The 22,884-nt window shown below is 50.4% G+C and overlaps 6 protein-coding genes across 6 annotated transcripts; 4 read left to right on the top strand and 2 right to left on the bottom strand.

Moving 5' to 3' along the window:
- Nucleotides 1–2,897: 2,897 nt before the first annotated feature.
- On the top strand, nt 2,898–8,901 carry N7517_006802 (Glycosyl transferase family 48; the record flags this gene model as incomplete). The annotated part of the gene is made up of 3 exons (XM_056724532.1): nt 2,898–3,064; nt 3,123–8,495; nt 8,556–8,901. 3 exons carry the CDS (start codon nt 2,898–2,900, stop codon nt 8,899–8,901), a joined length of 5,886 nt encoding a protein of 1,961 aa, XP_056580782.1.
- Nucleotides 8,902–9,380: 479 nt separating this feature from the next.
- lcbA (serine C-palmitoyltransferase subunit lcbA) lies at nt 9,381–11,093 on the top strand (the record flags this gene model as incomplete). The annotated part of the gene is made up of 3 exons (XM_056724531.1): nt 9,381–10,301; nt 10,357–10,848; nt 10,911–11,093. 3 exons carry the CDS (start codon nt 9,381–9,383, stop codon nt 11,091–11,093), a joined length of 1,596 nt encoding a protein of 531 aa, XP_056580781.1.
- A 1,345-nt stretch (nt 11,094–12,438) lies between these two features.
- Nucleotides 12,439–13,458, top strand: scw4 (putative cell wall glucanase (Scw4); the record flags this gene model as incomplete). Its single annotated transcript, XM_056724530.1, has 1 exon — nt 12,439–13,458. The coding sequence occupies one exon, from the start codon at nt 12,439–12,441 to the stop codon at nt 13,456–13,458; it is 1,020 nt and encodes a 339-aa protein (XP_056580780.1).
- A 175-nt stretch (nt 13,459–13,633) lies between these two features.
- N7517_006799 (uncharacterized protein) lies at nt 13,634–15,085 on the bottom strand (the record flags this gene model as incomplete). Its single annotated transcript, XM_056724529.1, has 1 exon — nt 13,634–15,085. The coding sequence occupies one exon, from the start codon at nt 15,083–15,085 to the stop codon at nt 13,634–13,636; it is 1,452 nt and encodes a 483-aa protein (XP_056580779.1).
- A 189-nt stretch (nt 15,086–15,274) lies between these two features.
- N7517_006798 (WD domain protein) lies at nt 15,275–17,071 on the top strand (the record flags this gene model as incomplete). The annotated part of the gene is made up of 3 exons (XM_056724528.1): nt 15,275–15,908; nt 15,969–16,779; nt 16,852–17,071. 3 exons carry the CDS (start codon nt 15,275–15,277, stop codon nt 17,069–17,071), a joined length of 1,665 nt encoding a protein of 554 aa, XP_056580778.1.
- Nucleotides 17,072–17,869: 798 nt separating this feature from the next.
- Nucleotides 17,870–21,700, bottom strand: N7517_006797 (GTPase-activating protein BUD2; the record flags this gene model as incomplete). Its single annotated transcript, XM_056724527.1, has 2 exons — nt 17,870–18,834; nt 18,883–21,700. 2 exons carry the CDS (start codon nt 21,698–21,700, stop codon nt 17,870–17,872), a joined length of 3,783 nt encoding a protein of 1,260 aa, XP_056580777.1.
- Between the last annotated feature and the right edge of the window lie 1,184 nt (nt 21,701–22,884).

The raw sequence follows: 22,884 nt of genomic DNA, 5'->3' as shown, positions 1-22,884 counted from the left end.
TGGCAAGTTCAAACAGAACTTATAATATCGACATATCACCATTTGGGGCCTTTCAGGTATATATGGACACAACTACGACTTCAAAAACAGGGGTCATGGTTGGGTCCTGATTACGATGCATATAGAATGTGGAGGCGCCCGGAGCCAGGAGTCACAGCCCCCCTAATTACTTTGAATCAGAGTCCAAGGTCTTGCGATCAGCTCCTGTGCATATAATTATTCGACCTTAATAATGACGAGCTATGGAGTACTCCGTAGAGGTTGAAATCCATCCACGGGGAGCCGGTGCTAACGTTTAATGTACACCCTATTCAGGGGCTAGAGCCGAAAACAACTATAGAAGAGCTTGTATGGGGTTCTAGAAACGCCAAAAGTAGCCATCGACGCCAGTGGCTCCCCCTAGATGCAAGCAAGCCATTTTTTTAAATAAATATAATGGGTATGCTGTCTTCATAAATAATTATGAGCATTTGCTCGATATTATTTAGCCACATTTGAGGATTGTGCTAGTGTGGTGTACGAAGTATTGAAAGGCGGGTCAATACGTAGCAATCAGTACAATAAATGTGCGACACTAGGGCACGCCTACCGGCTAGTGATCGCTGACTAGACCTTTTAAGTCTAATTTCTCCGTCGGCAGGTTATTTTTGGATTACATACGAAGTACAACATGCGTTCGCTATCGACCTGAGATGTCAGCGGGTAACTGTCAATAATAAAGACCCCAGGACTCCGTACTCCGTAAGGTGGATAGACAGTCAAATCCACAGAGAACGGAGACCAGATGTCGAAGATCGGCTTCCTTTATGCAGCTGATGTGTCGTTCCTGCGCGATCCTGCATCCGCCGTATCAGGGCGTACAAGGTACAAATAATCTGGTTGCAAACTAATAATGCTGCAAGTATATGTTGTAACCGCTACTAGGTGCCACAACATACCCGATAAGCACTGGCTTGATTGCGCAGTAGCTTCACTACTGCGTACAATATTGTATGCCTCTTGGTCGAGGCTCACCCGAAAGAATTAAGAAAAAAGCAATTGATGATCCACTTAGTGTGTGTGGACAAGATGAAATCCTCTTGAGGGTGGAGATCTTTTTCGAACACAAAGTTACTAGCTCTGTATACACAGTATTAACTGGTTCAGATACACAGTTCAAGTTCATATTTCATCGGAGCTGATATGGTATCTCTATAAGAATATATGTGTGAGGTTGAGGTCTGGAGATTGGGTATATACCCATCAAAAGATAAATATAGACAAAGCCGATTGAGTTTTCAAACCTTGGAACGTTAGCGAGCTCAACTTGTGGCTAGAGACAGACGCTTTCAGGTTTTCTGGTACGGTGTCCACTGTGCGATACTGTAATATCGAAGGCCAGCCACATTTAGCTTGAAAATAGCCGGCAGTGGAAAGCCAAATGTAATACACATGGAACTGATCGACTACAATTTGAGACACTTGTATTGCGGTGGCAAATCAGCCGTACGCTAAAACACTAAAACGGAGTAAAAAAAAGTCTGTGATCGATCACTATGATGAAAGCAGCAAAAAGAGTGGAAGATCGTGGAGATTAACAATAATATATATTGTAAAAATATAAAAATATAAAGAGCATAAGCAGTGTGGAAAGTAACCTTGGAAAGACATGGTTCCTGTCGCTTGAGAGCCATGGAACAAGAGTTGAGAACACGTCCATGACCAACCATCTGAGCTCAGATTTGAGATTAATTTTATCTGAACATCAAATCATGTTGAAGAGACTAAATTATAAAACATTGGAATTGATACTGGTCACATATGATTATGTAGAAACAGTTGCCACCTAAGCAGATAGATAAGCATACGTACATTGTACGGAGTAGAAGCTCCGAAGTATGAGAGCCAAGTCTAGAAGTGTATACGCAGTACCCAGTACGGAGTAACGAGGAATGAAAAACAGTGCTGGGGGGCGCTATCCCTACATACCAAGTGGTCGCCATAACAAGAATTCCAATTTTGGAAACAGTTCCATAGGTATCTCGGGAAATACACTCCCGGCCACATTATTTGTTACCTGATTACATATTGGCTGGTTATAGTGGGGCAAGTTTCAGGGGCCGTCGAGACTCCCTTGGATTCCGAGTGCCCGAGGTAGACTGTCATTGGAGAAGGAGATTGGAAATTGAAAGTTGATCAGGGAAACACAGTAAATACAGTCGGACAATAACGGTAATTCTAAAATGGACGATCAGGGAGAGAGAGAGAGAGAGAGACCCAAGGCTGGAAAGTCTAGGTCAAACTTAATGCGCCACGTATGGTAAACAAAGGGGTGGTAATCAGTACCTGGGAAAGATAGGGGCCAACCATACTGGGAAGAGGTATTCAGTACCTGGAAGTCTGACACGTACCCTTTCTAGGTGTAAGATGACGGTAAATTACTCTCAAGACAACAGAGCACCACCCCCCGAATCCCAAAAATAACAAGCATTTTCTCGTCTTCCCTTTCCAACCCCCTTCCATTCGCTTTTTTGTTTCCATCACTCCTTCTATTTGCTACCTTTCGTGTTCTTTCTTTTTTGACGAAAGAAAGATAGGAGGGAGGTTGCTTTGCTCTTAAAAAAATATCCATTGCACCTTCCTTTTCGTGGGAATAGGGAAACCCTCGTCATTCGTTACAGAGTCTGAGACTCGTTCGACACACCTTCGCTTGGGTTCTCAAGATAACGCATTTGTTTCCCGAGCATTTTATCTTGCTACATCCATGCTGCATTAATTCGACCTCCCGAACAAAAGAATAAATTGAATGGTCCCGGTTGAGGTGAGATTGGTCTAAGGCGATCCGACAGCCTTTGAACATCTGGAGCTAATTCCAGCAGCAGAGTTCTTAGCAACAAATCGATCGCGACTCGCTCGTCATGTCGGGCTACGCAGGCGGAGGCCACTATGACGATGGCTATGCCCCCCAGCAACAGCAAGGGCAGGCACATGGTCAAGCTCATGGTGACTCTTACTACCAGGACGAACATGCCCAGGGTTATTATGACAACCAAGGATACGGTGATGGAGGCTATTATGACCAAGGGTATGACCACTCCTGGCTAGAGAAGGTTGAGTAATGGACGAGCTGACAGGGGGAACAGTCATGGCTACTACGGAGCAGATGGTGGTCACGCGGCTGACCCAGCCCATGCGGATGGTGCACCCCACGCGGATGCAGGCCACGGATACGCTGACGGAGGATATTACGAGGCCGGACACCAAGACCAGTACTACGGCGCCGCCGCCGGTGCTGCTGGGGGTGCAGGCCACGACCAATACTACGACCAGGGACAAGGGGAATATGGCCGAGGCCGCCGAGGCAATGATTCCGAGGAGGATTCCGAGACCTTCAGCGATTTCACAATGAAGTCCGAGACTGCGCGTGCTGCAGACATGGACTACTATGGTCGTGGAGACGAACGGTACAACAGCTACTCAGACAGCCAGTACGGCGGTCGTGGTGGCTACCGTCCTCCTTCCTCCCAGATCTCCTACGGAGCCAATCGATCATCTGGTGCTTCGACTCCTGTCTACGGAATGGACTACGGCAACGCCCTTCCCGCTGGCCAGCGCTCGCGTGAGCCTTACCCAGCCTGGACCTCTGACGCCCAGATCCCCCTCTCGAAGGAGGAGCTCGAGGATATCTTCCTCGATCTGGTCAACAAGTTTGGCTTCCAGCGAGACAGCATGCGAAACATGTATGACCACATGATGACTATGTTGGACTCTCGTGCCTCGCGCATGACGCCGAACCAGGCACTTCTCTCCATCCATGCCGACTACATCGGTGGTCAAAACGCGAATTACCGCCGGTGGTATTTCGCCGCCCATCTCGACCTCGATGATGCTGTTGGTTTTGCCAACATGAAGCTCGGTAAGGCGGATCGCAAGACGCGGAAAGCTCGTAGGGCTGCAGCCAAGGCCGCCAAAAAGAACCCCGAGAACGAAGAGGAGACACTTGAGGCTTTGGAAGGAGATAACAGTTTGGAAGCCGCAGAATACCGGTGGAAGTCTCGCATGAACCGCATGTCCCAGCACGATCGGGCCCGTCAAATTGCTCTATATCTTCTGATCTGGGGTGAAGCCAACCAGGTCCGATTCCTGCCGGAATGTATCTGTTTCATCTTCAAGTGTGCCGACGACTACTACACTTCGCCGGAATGTCAGGCTCGCGTTGAACCAGTGGAGGAATTCACCTACCTGAATGAGATCATCACTCCTCTGTACCACTACTGTCGGGATCAGGGATATGAGATCGTGGACGGCAAGTACGTTCGTCGTGAGCATGATCACAACAAAATCATTGGTTATGATGATATGAACCAGCTGTTCTGGTACCCGGAAGGTATTGAGCGCATCAGCTTTGAGGACAAGACACGCCTGGTCGATATTCCTATCGCCGAAAGATGGCCCAAGCTGAAGGATGTGGTCTGGAAGAAGGCCTTCTTCAAGACTTACATGGAAACTCGCTCCTGGTTCCATATGATCACGAACTTCAACCGTATCTGGGTTATCCACCTGGGTGCCTTCTGGTTCTTCACTGCTTACAACGCTCCGACCTTGTATACTATCAACTACCAACAGCAGCTTGACAACAAGCCAAGCACGCCCAAATATCTCGCCGCCGTCGGTTTCGGTGGTGCTCTGGTCTCCTTCATTCAGATTCTAGCCACCATTTGTGAATGGATGTACGTTCCCCGACGTTGGGCTGGAGCGCAGCACCTACGAAAGCGCTTCATCTTCCTCATTGTCGTTTTCATAATCAACCTGGCACCTGGCATCGTGATCTTCAGCATCTTGCCCACGATGAAGTCGCTGTCAACCAAGACCATAGATGGCATTGGCCTCGCTCTGGGTATTGTCCACTTTGTTCTTGCAATTCTTACAGCTGCTTTCTTCGCCATCCGGCCGCTGGGTGCGCTGTTCGGCAACTACATGAAGAAAGGTGGACGACAATATGTTGCCAGTCAGACCTTCACGGCTAGTTTCCCTCGTCTTTCAGGTAACGACATGTGGATGTCATATGGCCTATGGGTTTGTGTGTTCGGTGCCAAGTTGGCGGAATCTTACTTCTTCTTGACGCTATCTTTCAAGGATCCCATCCGAATCCTGTCTCCAATGCAGATCCATCAGTGCACTGGCGCGAAATACATTGGCAACGCACTCTGCCACCGACAGCCTCAGATCTTGCTGGGCCTGATGGCGTTCATGGACTTGACACTCTTCTTCCTGGACAGTTATCTGTGGTACATTATTTGTAACACCATCTTCTCTGTGGCGCGTTCATTCTACTTGGGTGTGTCAATTTGGTCACCCTGGAGGAACATCTTCTCCCGACTACCCAAGCGTATCTACTCCAAGGTGCTCGCCACTACCGATATGGAGATCAAATACAAGCCTAAGGTTTTGATCTCCCAGGTTTGGAATGCTATCATTATTTCCATGTACCGTGAGCACCTTCTGGCCATCGACCATGTGCAGAAGTTGTTGTACCACCAGGTTCCCTCTGAGCAGGAAGGCAAGCGCACTCTTCGCGCCCCGACCTTCTTCGTGTCGCAGGAAGATCAATCTTTCAAGACTGAGTTCTTCCCCCAGGGAAGTGAAGCGGAGCGCCGTATCTCGTTCTTCGCGCAATCGCTCTCCACGCCTATGCCTGAGCCTCTCCCCGTTGACAACATGCCCACCTTCACCGTCCTGATCCCTCACTACAGTGAAAAGATCCTCCTATCGCTCCGTGAGATTATCCGTGAAGATGAGCCTTACTCCCGTGTGACCCTGCTCGAATACCTCAAGCAACTGCACCCTCACGAGTGGGATTGCTTCGTCAAGGACACCAAGATTCTAGCCGACGAGACTTCGCAGTTTAATGGCGATTACGAAAAGCCCGAGAAAGATGCCGCCAAGAGCAAGGTGGATGATCTTCCTTTCTACTGCATCGGTTTCAAGTCTGCTGCTCCCGAATACACCCTCCGCACAAGAATCTGGGCTTCCCTCCGATCTCAGACCTTGTACAGAACTGTGTCTGGTTTCATGAACTACAGCCGTGCTATCAAGCTGCTCTACCGCGTCGAGAACCCCGAGGTTGTCCAGATGTTTGGTGGCAACTCGGAGAAGCTTGAGCGCGAGCTTGAGCGCATGGCTCGCCGCAAGTTCCGCATCTGTGTCTCCATGCAGCGCTACGCCAAGTTCAGCAAGGACGAACGTGAGAACACCGAATTCTTGCTCCGGGCTTACCCCGACCTGCAGATTGCATACCTGGATGAGGAGCCGCCTGTCAATGAAGGCGAAGAACCTCGTCTGTACTCAGCCTTGATCGATGGCCACTGTGAACTTCTCGAGAACAACATGCGCAAGCCCAAGTTCAGAATTCAGCTTTCTGGAAACCCCATTCTCGGAGACGGAAAGTCCGACAACCAGAACCATGCCATCATCTTCTACCGTGGTGAATACATCCAGCTCATTGACGCTAATCAAGACAACTACCTTGAAGAATGTTTGAAGATTCGCAGTGTGCTGGCCGAGTTTGAGGAATTGACCACCGACAATGTTTCTCCGTACACCCCTGGAATTGCCTCGCCTGAGGAGAACCCTGTTGCCATCCTGGGAGCCCGCGAATACATTTTCTCTGAGAGCGTCGGTATGCTCGGTGATGTTGCCGCGTCTAAGGAACAAACGTTCGGTACCCTCTTCGCTCGTACACTTGCCCAAGTCGGTGGCAAGCTGCATTATGGTCATCCCGATTTCTTGAACGGCACTTTCATGACCACCCGTGGCGGTGTTTCCAAAGCCCAGAAAGGATTGCACCTGAACGAGGATATTTACGCTGGTATGAATGCCGTTCTCCGCGGAGGTCGCATCAAGCATTGTGAATACTATCAGTGTGGTAAGGGTCGTGATCTCGGTTTCGGATCCATTCTCAACTTCACTACGAAGATTGGCACTGGTATGGGTGAACAGATGCTATCCCGAGAGTACTACTATCTCGGTACTCAACTTCCCCTCGATCGCTTCCTCTCATTCTACTATGCTCACCCTGGTTTCCATTTGAACAATATGTTCATTATGCTTTCTGTGCAAATGTTCATGTTTGTCCTAATCAACCTTGGTGCCCTGAAGCATGAGACCATCATGTGCCGTTACAACTCGGACTTGCCTATCACCGATCCACTTGCGCCCACTCTTTGCGCCAACCTGATCCCCATCCTTAACTGGGTCAATCGCTGTGTTATCTCAATTTTCATCGTGTTCTTCATCTCATTCGTTCCTCTTGCCGTCCAAGAGTTGACCGAGAGGGGAGTGTGGCGTATGGCTACTCGTCTGGCCAAGCACTTCGGTTCACTTTCGTTCATGTTCGAGGTGTTCGTCTGTCAGATCTATGCCAACGCCGTGCATCAGAACTTGTCTTTCGGAGGTGCGCGATACATTGGTACGGGTCGTGGTTTCGCAACTGCCCGCATCCCATTCGGTGTCCTCTACTCGCGATTTGCTGGTCCCTCAATTTACTTGGGGGCTCGCCTGCTGCTGATGTTGTTGTTCAGTACCACGACGGTCTGGACTCCCGCTTTGATCTGGTTCTGGGTTTCTCTACTCGCCCTCTGCATCTCGCCTTTCCTGTTCAACCCACACCAGTTTGCCTGGACCGACTTCTTTATCGATTACCGTGACTACATCCGCTGGCTTTCTCGCGGTAACTCCCGATCCCATGCTTCCTCCTGGATCGGCTTCTGTCGCCTTTCGCGTACTCGCATCACTGGTTACAAGCGCAAAGTCCTTGGTGTTCCATCGGAGAAAGGCTCGGGTGATATTCCCAGAGCGCACATCACCAACATCTTCTTCAGCGAAATCATTTCGCCTCTACTCGGCGTTGCTGCCACACTGATCCCGTACCTCTATATCAACTCCCGGACAATGTACTCCGATGATGTCAAGTGGGCTGCGAATCCTATTCTTCGCGTTGCGATTGTCGGTTTCGCTCCCGTAGGTGTCAATGCCGGTGTCGCAGGCATGTTCTTCGGCATGGCCTGCTGTATGGGCCCAGTCTTTGGCATGTGTTGCAAGAAGTTCGGTGCCGTTCTCGCAGCTATTGCCCATGCCATCGCCGTGATTGTGTTCCTGCTCCTATTCCTGGCCATGTTCTTCCTTGAATCCCTCAGCTGGCCCCGCACCATCTCTGGAATGATCGCTGCGATGGCTCTCCAGCGCTTCATCTACAAGGTTATCATCTCCCTTGCATTGACTCGTGAATTCAAGAACGATCAATCTAATATTGCATGGTGGACTGGCAAATGGTACGGCATGGGTTGGCACTCCCTCTCTCAGCCTGGACGTGAATTCCTGTGCAAGATCACCGAACTCGGTTATTTCGCCAACGATTTCTTCCTCGGCCATATTCTCCTGTTTGCCATGCTCCCGGCTCTCGCCATTCCATATGTGGACACCTTCCATTCGGTCATCCTGTTTTGGCTGCGCCCAAGGTACGTATCTTTTTATCCCGGTCTCTCAATACCTATAGTACTAACCGGACCTCCTTCTAGCTCTCAAATTCGCCCTCCCATCTATTCTCTCAAGCAGTCCAAGCTTCGCAAGAGACGCGTTGTGCGCTTCGCCATTCTCTACTTTACCATGCTCCTCATCTTCATCGTGATTATCGCTGCGCCTGTCGTCCTGCGTAATACGGGGTCATTGAATAGCGTTCTGTCGGGCGGCCTCTGGGACTCACTCGGTGTCTCCAAAGAAGACGCGATTGGCCTCCTCCAGCCACTTGATCACGGACTCAATGACACTGTCTCCTGGTACACCGGCAATAACCTTCCCGGGAAGGCCTACAGCTCAAGCGCTGCCCCGACGCCCTCAGCAGGCAACGGCAAGTGGTCCATCTAATGTGGCGAAACGACATGGGAATGCTTTGTACAAAGTTATGCGTTTATTAAAATTCGCTGCATCTTTCTGAACTCATCGGCGCACAATTTGATCTTAATGAATGGTTGCTTCCAAATATTGTTTGTGGCATGACGCTTGTATGAAGGGGTCTTCCAAGCCATCCTCGGGGGTTTACCTTCGTTTTTCCAGCTTTCTTTGCTTGTTTTATTTACACTTCTACCGGGATTAAATTGCATTGCTTTCGCGAAATTCTTATAATTCATGTCGTAATCCCTAATTTCAAAATCAGATTGTCCCAAGCACATGTAATTCTATAGGTCACGTGGCACGGAGGTCCCCAGGACTCCGAGCCTCCCGTTTCATCTTCACCCCAACTTCTACGAGTCAGCACCCGTCTTTCGCGCCTCCTTTTGACCTATTGCATTCCGCGTATCCCGCTGGCCTGGTGCACCACACCACTCTCTCTTTAACCCTCCGCCATGGATCTCCAGGAGACCCAGCGTATTCTTACCGAATATCTGCACGAACTCGCGGATCTATTTCACCGTGTGCCTGGCTCCGCAATCTTCCTCCGCTACGTGAAATCAAGCTATCAAGATGATCCAATTCGTTCTGCTGTCGAATTATTCCTCTTCCTTTTCGCCGTGCGATATTTGCTAGCGCCCAAGTATTCGACCAAACCGGGCGTTGTACCACTCACAGAAGATGAGATTGATGATCTCGTGGATGAATGGACCCCTGAACCCCTCGTTGGGAACCCGACAACCTTGGAAGAGATGGAAGTTGATAAGCGAACCGTGATTGTTGGGTATCGTACCCCCCGTTCCTATTGCTTCTGCCTGGCGCACTTTGCGGACATTTTACTGACAGATGAAATTGGGATCTGCAGCCCTGTAGGCCCAAAATCGAAACTGGCCAACGGCCGCACCGTTATGAACCTCGGCTCCTTCAACTTCTACAATTTCAATACGAATGAGTCCCTCAAGGAACAGGCAATCCAGACACTCCGCGCTTATGGAGTTGGTCCCTGCGGACCCCGTGGGTTCTACGGCACACAGGATGTTCACATGAAGACAGAAGATGACGTGGCAGCGTTCCTGGGAACCACAGCTTGCATCATCTACTCCCAGGCCTTCTCGACCATTTCCAGTGTTATTCCTGCTTTCTCGAAGCGGGGTGACATTATCGTCGCGGATAAGGGGGTTAGCTTTGCGATTCGCAAGGGTATTCAGATCTCTCGAAGCATTGTCCGGTGGTATGAGCATAATGACATGGAGGATCTGGAGCGCGTGCTCGCGAAGGTCACCAAGGAGCAAGCCCGGAAGCCTTTGACTCGCAGATTTATTATCACGGAGGGTCTGTTTGAGTCTTATGGCGACATGGCGGACTTGCCCAAGATAGTATGTGACCCGTTAAACTTGAACCATGAATTTGCAGTGCTTACAACTATCGCAGATCGAACTCAGACTCAAGTACAAGTTCCGTCTGATCCTTGATGAGACCTGGTCTTTCGGTGTTTTGGGACGCACTGGCCGTGGTATCACGGAGCACCAGAACGTCGATGCTGCCGAGGTTGATATGATCGTGGGGTCACTGGCCGGTCCTCTCGTTGCTGGTGGTGGCTTCTGTGCTGGTTCAGAGGAGATTGTTCACCACCAGCGTATTTCGGCCGCTGCCTATACCTTCTCCGCCGCGCTTCCCGCTCTGCTCTCGACTACTGCCAGTGCCACCATCAACATCCTCCAGAACAACCCCGAGACAGTGACACAACTTCGGGAACTCACCAAGGCCATGCGGGCTCAGTTAGATCCCCGGAGTGACTGGGTTTACTGCACCAGCTCGCCTGAGAACCCTATTCTCATCCTGGTCATCAAGCCCGAGGTTGTGGCTGCTAAGCGGCTTACAGCCAACGACCAGCAGTTCTTACTTCAAGATGCCGTCGATGAGGTATGTATTACATTTTCTTCCGTTCTAATCCTCTTCCAAGTCCATCTCTAATGTTCTCGCAGTCTCTTGCCAATGGTGTTCTCATTACGCGGCTGAAGACTCTCGAGGACAACTTCGAGCCCAAGCAGATTGTCCCGCCAGCCCTGAAGGTGTGCGTCACTACCGGTCTCACCAAGAAAGAGATTGAAAAGGCAGGAACAATCATCCGACATGCCATTACCAAGGTGATGAGCAAGAGGAAGTAATGCCTTCCCTTACCTCTTAGCTTCTGGTCCTGACCAGACATCCGATGACTGCTCACGCCCATATGACTTCGGCATCTATCGCTTTTCTATTCTCTTCAGTCGACCTACGTCCTAATGCCCCTTCAATCCTTGTATTGTTACCTTGTCGATATACATTCTTATTGCATGCCTTGCACAGGTCCGCCCTTTTCTCTCTTCGCTGGCGGTATGATTCTCTGCCTGTGCATGGTTTTAAGTTGTTTAATATTATCCTTCTCCCCTTGGCTCTTTGCTTCAAGGACATGTCTATTTTTGCATTCATTATTCAGACCCGAAAACCCCTTTGTCCCATGGAATGGATGGTATTACTTGATCGGATTCTTTTCTTCGCCCCTCTTGCCATAGTAGATTCTACTGTTATAAGTTTGAATTGTCAGCCAGATATTAAGCCCTGGAGTAAGCAGGACCATTCAAAATGTCCGTTTGCCGTTCACTGGGTTTGGAACTCTCCATAAGACGAGAAGCCCAATATCTTAGGGCCAGACCCAAACCCTAAAACTGCCCCTTCGTTCCTCTTTCAATGTCTCTCAATAATATCAGATAGTCTATCAGCATTCTGCCTCACATTCACCGGATTCCCCTGCGTCTCCAAGCGACCTTCAAGAATGGGCCCGCATTCCATCAACTCCATCATTGGGAGCATTCTCGATCCATCTGACTTCGAGATCTCGTATGATGCCCGGTAACCAGATCTCTTTGCCGAGCAAATCAGATGTCAAAGGGCCTCAACCAAGCCAGGGGGCATGCGGATTCCATTCCACATGTCCTTCCCAGATCGAGGTGCTATGCTTGGCTATCCTTGTGTTTACACGCTCTGCTAATCAAGTCCAAGCAGATAGAAATACGTGGAGCCTGCTCGCATGGATATAATGGGTCCGATCGGCACCATATGCATGGGTTTCCCGTTCTAGATGATTGGAAAGTCACTCTTGTTATGATCGCCGACTAAGCTCAGGTCATTTCACTCGATTTACAGATTAGCTTCCCCAGGGCGAACTGAGGTGGAAAATGAAGCGCCTTACTCAGGCCCTTGTCGGCCTGCTATTTGCTTATGGTGTCTGCGCCGAAGCTCGGGGTAAGAGCATCATCGTTCAAATAACCTCATGCTTATATCGGATTTTGCTGATTGGCGATAGTCGAGAAACAATCCCGTGGAGATGTCGCCCAGCCACCCTTTACCAAAGAGGTAGTTGTCTGGGTCAATGAAAAGGGAGAGCCCATCAGTACGGAAACACACTACGTTCAGGCCTTGACCTCCCCACAAGAAAATGTTAGTAGATAAAACTATTCTCGATGACGAGAAGATATGTTGGTCCCTCATCGACAAACCGGCCTAACTCTCCCATCAAAGCAACCCCCAATATCAATCCCGGACACAGATAGCTCCGCTGGGGCACCGCCGCCGCCTGAAGTATCCAAGAATAACGACGACGTGAACGACCGCTCTATCCCAGCCCCAGCCAAGCAGAACAAGCTAAAACTCCCTAACTTCTACGAGCCGCCCGTTCCTTATCCCCCTCCCCAGCACCCACATGCCCAATTCGGCATCTCTTACTCCCCCTACAAAGCAGACCGCACCTGCAAGACCCAGGAAGAAGTAAACCAAGACCTAGACAGAATTCCCGAATATTCCTTCGTCCGCATATATGGCACAGACTGCGACCAAACAAGAATAGTATCCAAGGCCGCCCGACGACACAACATGCGCGTTTTCGCCGGCGTCTACGACCTAACCGATTTTCCAGGAAGCCTGAGCGCCTTCGGCGACGCCGTAACAGGCCCAGATGGCAAAAAGGACTGGTCCATCTTCCACACCATCTCCATTGGCAATGAGCTTGTAAATGCCGGCACCAACTCCCCCGGCGACGTCGCGGCCGCTGTGAAAAAGGCACGTTCTGTGCTCCGCGCACAGGGCTATAATGGCCCGGTCGTCACAGTCGATACCTTCTCCGTCCTGCTCGACCACCCGGAACTCTGCCAAGTCTCCGACTACTGTGCTGCAAACTGCCATGCTTTCTTCGATCGTACCCAGCGGCCTGCTGGTGCTGGTCCGTATGCGCTCGCGCAGGCGCGTAGTATATCTGCTCGGGCTGGCGGGAAGCGGACTATGATCACCGAGTCGGGGTGGCCGCATGGTGGGGATTCAAATGGGGGTGCTATCCCTTCTGCGGAGAATCAGCGGCTGGCTGTCGCGAGTTTGAGGAAGAGTTTTGATCACCGGAGGGAGGATTTGGTGCTTTTTACTGCTTTTGATGATTTGTGGAAAGATGATAATAGGTTCACTTTCAATGCAGAAAGGTTTTGGGGGATCCATGGGGGTTTGTAGAGAGGTCTGGTGGATGTACTTTTATTTCTTTTGCTGTTCTTTTTTGGCTCGATACAATTGTTTGTGTACATAGTATTAACATGAATTTCGATATGGCTTCGCTAGTGATATTACATACTTTACATAATAGTTCAGATTGTACATTCAGACAACCTGTCCAAAAGAGCACAAGAGCCTAGTGGTGGAAAGTCCGAGTAGCCTGACGTTGCCTCGCCTCTTCCTCGGCACGCGCCTCGATCTGATCCATCCACCCATCCTTACGGGTAAGCTCATCGAATGACTCCTTGTTGGATGGCAAATCCCAGAAGAAATCTTTCTCGCTCGGGGATTTCCGATTTGCCTCCAAGTCCCGGGCATGGCGAATGATAAGTCCGGTCAGCATGCCGCGGGACTTGCTGCTCGGGTTGATGCCCAGCTGGTTCATCTCGCGCAGGATCGATACCACAGTGGGAAGGTCCTTGCATACTCGCCAGTGGTAGTGGATCAACTCATCGTACAGGCCAGATGAAGCACCGAGGAAAGTAGAGACACGGCCGTACTCCTTGATGGTCGAGCGGAACTGGGGGATGAGCGGGGAGTCGCGGAAATGGGTGTTCAGCAAGCGGAAGGCGATTAGGAGGGTCTTCGGGTATAGAGCTACCACGACGGGGGAGACCGGGACGACGGCCGGGACTCGGAGGGGTCCTGATGGCCGAGTGGATGGTTCGGGCTGATCTGCTGTGCTCAGACTTTCCGGGTCTGAAGCCTCCACAAGAGATTTCTCGTCTAGGTGGCGCAGCATGGAGAAGATGCGCTCTTTGCATACCTCCCATACACCCAAGTCGCCCTTGCCGTCCTCGACGGCTTGGAAAAGTGCGAATTCAATGTGCTCTGATTCCGCTTTGACGACGATCTCAATCGCCCTCCGCAAGCTGACGGTTACTTCGGCAGCGCTCGCCGTGGCGGGCTCGGTATAACCCAGCTCACGGAGATAGATTCGCTTTGGACCTTGATTCTCTGCTGGGACCTGTTCTTCCGTTTCCGACTTCTCTGGACTTCGGTAGGAAGAATAGTCGTCCCTCGCTTGCTGCTTAGCTTTCATATTCGCCCTCTTTTGCCTTGGGTCCTTTAGCAGACCATCAAACACCGACGCTAGCTCGGCCAGTTCAGCCTTCTTCTCCTCGCTCAGTGGTTTCAATGAGCTCGGCTCGGTAGTTTCTCCATCGTGTTTGAGTCCAAGCTGCTCCAAGAGCCCTCCGAATACCAATTTCTCCTGACTTGTGATCTTCGGTGCTATTTTCGTTGTCTTCTTGACCACAGATGGTCTGAGGCTAGGCCTTGCAGAGACAGATGCTGCTTTTTTCTGCAGATAGCTTCGTCGCGGCTTGGGAGCTGCCTCACTCGTCGAGCTGGAGGTAATTGACTCTTCAGAAATATTCTGACTTGTGTTATCCTCCGCTAGTGGTTTGTTCTCCGTTGCATCATTTGCCTCGGTGTTGACCTGGGTAGAAAAAGAGCGCGGAAAGCGACGATTGAATTGTTTTCGGGCCGCGGATGAGATAGGTGTGAGTGTTCGAGTGTGATATAAGAAAGGAGCCGTAGAGTTGCTTCTTGAGAGGAAGCACAGCCGGTTGATATTTGTCGCCATTGCTGAGTCGTTAGGTCTGCACTTGTTCATGCACTTCTCAGAGTAAATCCAACCTGGAGTAAATCCTACTCTTCTCTTCCACTTCTTCAACGTTTGCAACTTCAAATCCAAAAAAGAGAAACAAGAAGATTGCTTTCTTTTTTTCTTTGAGGAACGGACTAATCGGCCATCAACTTCCCGCAAAGTCACATGATGTCGTGTAACGGGTCTACGCGTTTTCCCGAGGACGTGCCTCGCACCCCCGAGGCGCAAACTGCATATGAAAGTTCGCCCGAAGCCACCGAAAACAACATGGCAGGGAAAAGTGAGCTATCGGAATTCGAACAGCAGCGTTTGGCAAACATTGCCGAGCGTGATGCGCTATTGAAGAAACTCACACTCGAATCGCAATCCTCGGGCCTCTTCGCAAGCCCTAAGACTCCGGGCAGCAATGGCGCAAAGCCGAAAAAGCGCGCAGCTCCTAAAGTGAAAACCGAGGAGGATACAACGCCCCGGCGGACATCCTCGCGCCTCAAGGGTATCGCAGCCGAAAGTGAAGTAGCGAAGCGCAAGGCAGACGATGAGTATGAGGCAATGCGCGAAGCGGACAGACTCAAAAGAATGCGCCGGACAGACTCGTTCAGTCAAGCAGATATGTTTGTTTCGGGCCAAAAGCTCAGTCCCGATAGCCTGATCGGAGTCGATGTCATCACTAAGGGTGTTGCAATGCCCTATGAAAGGACATTTGGGGACGATGATGTCGAAAAAACAACAGACAAGGAGCTGAAGACCCTTCGTGAGGAGATGAATGGACTTCAATTGTGGGATTCTTGGGATCCGCAGCGTAAGTATCTTAGCTTTCTATGAAAATTCTACCATTCTGACGCATTTCCGATTATCGCAGGGATCAAGATCACCCCCGAGCGTGTGTATAGCATGGCCTTCCATCCATCCGAATCCAAACCTCTTATATTCGCGGGAGACAAAATGGGTCACCTGGGCATGCTGGATGCCTCACAGGAGAAGCCCGCGGCAGGCGAGGACGACGATGAAGATGAGGATGACCCCGATCCAATCCTCACAACACTCAAGCCACACACCCGAACGATCAGCGCAATGATGATCAACCCATCAAAGCCGACGCATTTGTACACAGCAAGTTACGACAGCTCGATTCGAGCACTGGACTTAGAGAAAATGGTCTCTTCAGAGAGCTATGCTCCTGAATCAACCAACATAGATGAAGCAATCTCCGGAGTCGATATGGCCCCCGATGACCCTAACACTTTGTACTGGACTACACTCCAAGGTGGATTCGGGCGGTACGACACGCGAGAACCGCGCAAAGATAGCAACGTGTCAAAGTGGGACCTGTCAGACAAGAAGATCGGGGGCTTCACACTATGTCCCTCCCAGCCCCATTACTTCGCCACGGCAAGTTTGGATCGGTTCCTGAGATTATGGGATCTGCGCAAGCTTTCGCCGCACAGTCGAACTCCTGTTGCTGAGCATGAAAGCCGGCTCTCGGTTTCCCACGCAGCTTTCAATGCCGCTGGGCAGATTGCTACATCGTCCTACGACGACACGTTGAAAATCTACGACGTGGGCGCAAAGGGCCTCTCTACGTGGAAGCAGGGCCACAAGCTTTCAGAAAAGGAATTCACTCCCGACACTGTTGTCCGCCACAACTGCCAGACTGGCCGCTGGGTGACAATGTATGATTTCTCCTTTACTTTGCGTCCTTGTTGGTTTTGCCAAAGTATCAAGCCCTAACTTTCCTCTTATAGTCTCCGCCCTCAGTGGCAACTCAACCCCCAATCCCCCATCCAGCGGTTCTGCATAGGAAACATGAACCGTTTCGTTGATGTTTACAGCAGCAATGGCGACCAGCTCGCTCAGCTTGGCGGCGATGGAATCACTGCTGTTCCTGCCGTGGCTGTGTTCCACCGGAGTAAGAACTGGGTTGCTGGTGGCACTGCTAGTGGAAAGCTCTGTTTGTGGAAGTGATGTGTATTTTTCACTCATCTTCTGTGTGTTGTTTCTTCGAACATGTGGCTTTAAAACTAACTTGCTCATTGTGTTGCTATGTGTTTCTATCTTCCATCGAAGACCCGGTGCTGTATGGGTGTGGCCTAGGGTTATGCTTAACACTTGCTGTCTTGTTATCACCCAAGGCGACACCTGATATTTGTTCTGATCCAATGTACAGATGTATTCAACGAACAGCATTTGATGTTTGTATTTCTATCTAACAGAGTCACAACTTTCAAAAAGGAAAACACCAATCCATTCCATCTATTGGAAGAATATAAAAAGAGTAAAAGGTATTTACACGATGGCCACCATCTCCAAAAGGAAATCCAAACACACAAGAGAAAGACCCAAATGATTCCTCAGAACGACCAAAAAGAGAAAAGCACAAGAGCCTCAGCCAAGTTCAAAAATCAGATCATGTTCTTTTTTGCTTCCCAAAAATCCAGATCCTTATTTTTAGCTCTCTTTGTTTTTGTCTTAAGAGCTGGGCTGGGGGAAGATGTGTATAGGGGAGGGCGGGACCATGAAACACACAATCAAAAGAAGGAATGGGTATCAACACCATGACACATGCTTTAGAGGATAACATAGACATATGGATGATCAAGCAGAACGGAACTCGAGGAGGCAAGATAGAAAAAGGGGAGTAGAGGGAGAGAAGGGGAGAAAAGAGGAACGTTGAAATCATGAGCACATGGGAAAGAGGTAGACGAGAAAGAACAAAGTCAAAAATGTGTAAGGATGAAAGGAGATTGCATGGACATTGGTGCATTAAGATTCATTGCGTAGATCCTCGTGCGAGTGGTTTTGAGCCTGGTCACGTTCCTTGGCCTTGCGTCGGGAGGGAGCAGGGACAAAGTCGAAGAAGCGGTACTTGCTCGAGGACTCTTTCGTGACGCTGGCCCTGCGCGCTTTCGAGGACTCCGAGACCTCGAGCGAGTACGTCGAGGAGTTCTTCGAGCTTCCGGTGCTGTCGCGTGGATCAGACCAACGTGGGATGGCAAATGGAATTCGGCTTTGGTCCCAGGTCGCCGATGACGAGCTTGGAGGCGTGTCATCCTCGGCATCGGGAACGTGCTCAGTGGACCGGCGCGGCATTGCAGGACGTGTACCAAAGTAGCCAGTCGAATTACGATGGTTATTGGGGGCCGGTGTAGTACTAGCTGACGTTTCTGGCGCCGGGGTGCTGGGTTTGCTTGAGCTTTCGTCGTAGAAGGTTACGGCTCGCTCCATTGAATCCACCAGCGCTTCCCATTTGATCTCAAGGTTTCCACTTGGCCGCTCTGCTTGCTCGGCTCGCCTGAGACACTCCTCGGTGCGTGATCGCAGGCGAAGGGCTTCTTTCTGGAACTTGGAAAGGTTGACGTCTAGCTCGGTCAATTCGTTGAGTCGTTCTGGGGAGACATCAAGCCAGACACGTATCAAGTTCGCGAAGGAGCGAGCATAGTCGATGAGGAATGGAAGACTGGGGAATCCCTCACGCGATGTGGGCGGCAACCGCCCAAGGATTTGGATAGGGGTGGTGTAGGAGGGTGTGACGATAGGGACTGGTCGATCGGCGGGAATTGCACAAACCGAATCAACGAAATCTTTGAATTCTGAGCGATGACCGACGAGGAATTTGTTCATCGGTTCCATCCAAGGTTCTTTGTTGCCGAATGTTGTCATATTGGCCAGACCCTGCAATGCCTTGGCAATAAGGGTCAAAGTACGCTGTGCACGAGGACGAGGGTGATCTGGAGGTGGTTAGCAAAGAAAAACCAGGGTCAAGCGTAGTTCCATACCTTTCAAAAGCCCAAAAAGCTTCGGGTTCAGAATAGCCGGGCAGAAGAAGCGTAAGAACAGGAAACCAGAAACACTACTGTATGTCACAGATCGGAGGAAGTCACCATAGCGATCGTCTGCACACGCCCTGACATGCCGGAAGATGCGTCGCAGTTCTGGGGGACACCTGGATGCAGATCCTGCAATGGATTTCCACATGCTTGTGGTAAGAGCGGTGAGGTTTCGCCAGTTACGTTCAAGATCCTCGTGCCGTGGAACTCGAGATGGATCGACTTCGCATTCCGGATCGCTATCATCAATATCACGTAGTCGTTCAGCGATAGTATCCTCCAAATACTGCTTGCCCAGCCGACGCATGTGAAGATCGAGGGCCTTGGTTAGAAGCGAGTTTCCACGGAACAGGAGGTTAGCCTCCACAGTGGCCGTCCTTCCCATGTCTCTGACAAGGACCTCGCGCTCTTGGCTAGTCTCCTGTGAGTTGTTCGAATGAATTCTCGTTGTATACCTCAGCCGGTTGGTGGTGGATTCTTTGTGCACCCCATCGATTTCATCTTCAACCAAGGCTGAGATCCATTCCACCGTGGACCCCGAGACCTGATAAATGTTCAGAAGCATCTCGGCCAGATGATTTAGCTCCGATGACATCAGTTGTGCCATGTTGATTGTGAGGCCATTGGTGAAGGAGTGAAGAAGTTCCGACATCTCTGCGTACTCGTCAGACATCAAGACGACGGTTTCCTCCATCCGCGCCTTCATGAACATTTCGCCAATTGCCTGATCTTGGTTATCCAGGATAGGCCACCACTTTTCGGTATCCACGCCGGCATCTAATTCTTCAAGTCGCAGGTCTACCCGTCCGAAGATGATATCATTTGCAGAAATTTCGATCTCATCCAGCATGTTCACAGCACTCACGTCTTGATTGGGTGCGTATGTTCCGTGGGAGATGAGTGTCCAGTCCCTCTGTGTCGGATTGAGCGTTTTAACGAGGATAGAGGCTTGGGATAGCACTGGCGGCAGATCAGTGAAGAGGAAATCTTCTCGCCAGAAAGGATTTATGGTGCGATACTTGACAGCAGTCTTGCCACGAATTTCTCCGTCTAGGAGCACCTCTGTGTAGTAGTCGCTGACCTTTGAGGTTGGAGCAGGCTGGCCATGTGATCTCGACGCCTTTCGGCTTCGGGGGGTGTCCTCCTCTTTGGAGCGAAATAGCTTCGCCTCTACAATTTTCAAGTTTAAGAATCGTTCGATTCGGAACATGTCTTTGGTCAAAGGTGGTTCGGTGGCCTCGGCGTCTGGTGTTTTATTGGGATCCTCTCCCTGCGACACAGGACCATAGAGCTCTGGGATTGTGAATGCGCGGAGAAGCACAAACCACACCTCAAAGAGAACACGGCTTTCAAGTGCGAGGTATATAGGCCGCACGTTTGAATCGGGTACTGGATGTGCCGTATATTGAGGATAGATGGCAATGCAAAATTCATCATCCAGCACCGAGGAGTTCAACTGCTGAATAGCGCAGCGTGATAATTGAGACAACTGCACACATGCCAGGAGAGCCACGTCGGACTCTGTGTAGAGCTTGAAAAAGCCATTTTCTTGTAGTGTGCAGCTCACCTTTTGCCACGAGGAAGAAAGAGCCCTTGACTGTCTGTATGTTGACACGCGGCGTCCGGACACCGGCATGGCACCGGAAGCAGACGGCTTGTCCCATAGAAGCATCTTGCCAACCTTGATAATAGTTGCATCCTTTTGTACTGTGCTTTCTGAGTTGCGTCGACGCTCTGGGATCCGCCGGTCTCCAATCACAACCTCTTGAGGTTTTGTCATCTTGTTCTGAACACCCTTAGGTCGAATTGGCTGCCAACACAGTAGAGCGGCAAGCCAGGAATCGAATGTTTCGTTCACGTGAGGTCGTAGTTGTATCCCAAGCCCAGAGGTAAATGTGTGAACGCTCAAATAGGTGGCTTGAAGGTCAGAGTCCCACAATGTCCGAACTCGACAACCACGTAGATCGGGGATCAATGTTTTGGCCAATGCTGGCTCTCCCTTGGCTTGATAAATGAGACTCCCGGTAGCGACGTTGATAGCGCAGTATCCGGATGTCCAGGCAGTGGTCGAGGCAGTTCGAAAAGATAAGATTCCATGCATTCTACCACATGTAGTCTTCATCAACTGCAGGATCTTTGTGGCTTCCACACTCGAGAGGGGTGAGGCAAATGAATCTTGATTTTGTGCTCCACCGGCAACCAGACCGGCTGCTCTGGTCAGTCGAGGGCGAGGGACAGTATGGCTGCTGTATTTTGGGGACTCAATTGACGGAAACCCGATAGAAGATGACGGATCTTCGGGCAATTTTGGCTGAGACGGGCTGGCTGTGTTAATTGACCCAACCCGCGTTCGAGTTTTGAAGGCGTTGGGGGTGATGTCGTTGCGTTGCTCCTCAGCCGCCGTTGTCCGCGATCGCGCCCGTTGACTCCTTGCTTCCACCGGAGGATCGTCTTCGCCTACTCCAGATGAGTGTTTATTGAAATCCCGACGACGTTCAGGCTCGATTGGTCGTGATCGCACGGTGTTTCGGGGTGAGGACAAAGCGCCCGTGAGGTGTTCAGGTTCGGATAAAGGGGAATGGTTGGCGGGGGAGTGCGACTCTGGCGTCACAGTTCGAATGGTAGTTTCTCGGAAACTGTCGGGATAGACCATACCATGCCGATCTCTAGATGAAGACTTCTTGCTTGCACGCCGTTCCACTGGACGACTGTATAACGCTTGGTGCATCGAGCTCCGCTTGAACGCGTTCGGATTCTCGGGCTCCATCTCGTTTAGTTATAGACAGCCCCTTCAACAGGCGAGGTACACAAAACGAAAATGAAACCCGTCAATATGTAAGGAAAGGAGAGACAGGTTCACTCCCTAATCGCGCCCAACACGACCTCCCTCAAAACAACCGGTGAGAAGACCTTGTTGGCACCCGACGTATGCGGCACAGCTGCGCTTGTATAATTGAGGATCACTTTTGTCCAGGAAATTGTTATAAGACCACATGGAGTCCGGTGAGAGGTTGGGTATCGGGGTCGCACATTCGGTCGAGGCGCCGGGAGAGGGGAAGCAATGGGAGACCAGGACAAAGGAGGGCGCGGGTCACCGTCGTTTGTCTGAGAGATGCAGGAGAACCTAGCGAATACGGTGAGCGTCCAATCCTCCGGCCAGTCGATAGCGATAGTGTCGCTGTCAGTGTCAGTGATGGTCTGAAGAAGCGACCCAGAAATTGGGAAGGGCGTGATATCATTATTATTGGAGGGAGGGGAAGGGGGGTATGGGAATAGGGTATAGGGAGTAAAGAGATGCGCACATACCTTCATCAGTCCCTTTTGAAATTGGGGAGGTTTTGACTATCTCTAGGAGAGGTGTTTGTGTGCGTATATGTGTTTTCGCGGATTCCAGCAAATGTAGGCCGCTTTGGGATGGGGGCAGAATGAGGGGAAGGGCTTCAAAGAAAAAGATTTCCCAAAATTGAAGAATCAAGTTGAAATTGCAATATGATCCGACGATTGCAAAAAAAGACAGAGAGAGAAAAGAGAAGAGAGAGGGGAGGGGGAGGGGAGAGAGAAGTGGATTTAGCGGAGCTGAGTTTGTATAGGGGAAAAATAATGAAAGAATGAGAACGGCAATGCTTTAAGGGTCCTTTTCACCCTATAGTCTTTTGGGCTTTCTTCTAGTTCTACTATTGGCTCCATCTCTTCACCTTATACTCTCCCCTTTAGGCCACCTCGATGATACGGCAACACGGGATTACCTTCTATATACGATATACATCATAAATCCCCCAAAGTGAGGTTGGACTGTTTTTCCTAACGTATAGATCTAATAAATCTCAGCGCTTTAGCTTTCGGCCTTTAACCGAAAGATACCGAGTTTATGTTGTACAATCATCGGGGCAAGGGAAGAAGTAAATAACAGGTTTAAGCTGGACTTAAGCTGAAGTTGAGCTAGACTTGAGA

Source organism: Penicillium concentricum, assembly GCF_028827145.1.
Source record: "Penicillium concentricum strain IBT 3081 chromosome Unknown utg000002l_segment0_segment0, whole genome shotgun sequence".
Lineage (NCBI taxonomy): Eukaryota > Fungi > Ascomycota > Eurotiomycetes > Eurotiales > Aspergillaceae > Penicillium > Penicillium concentricum.
Note: the sequence above shows the minus strand (reverse complement) of the source record. Positions and strands in the feature narration are given on the sequence as shown.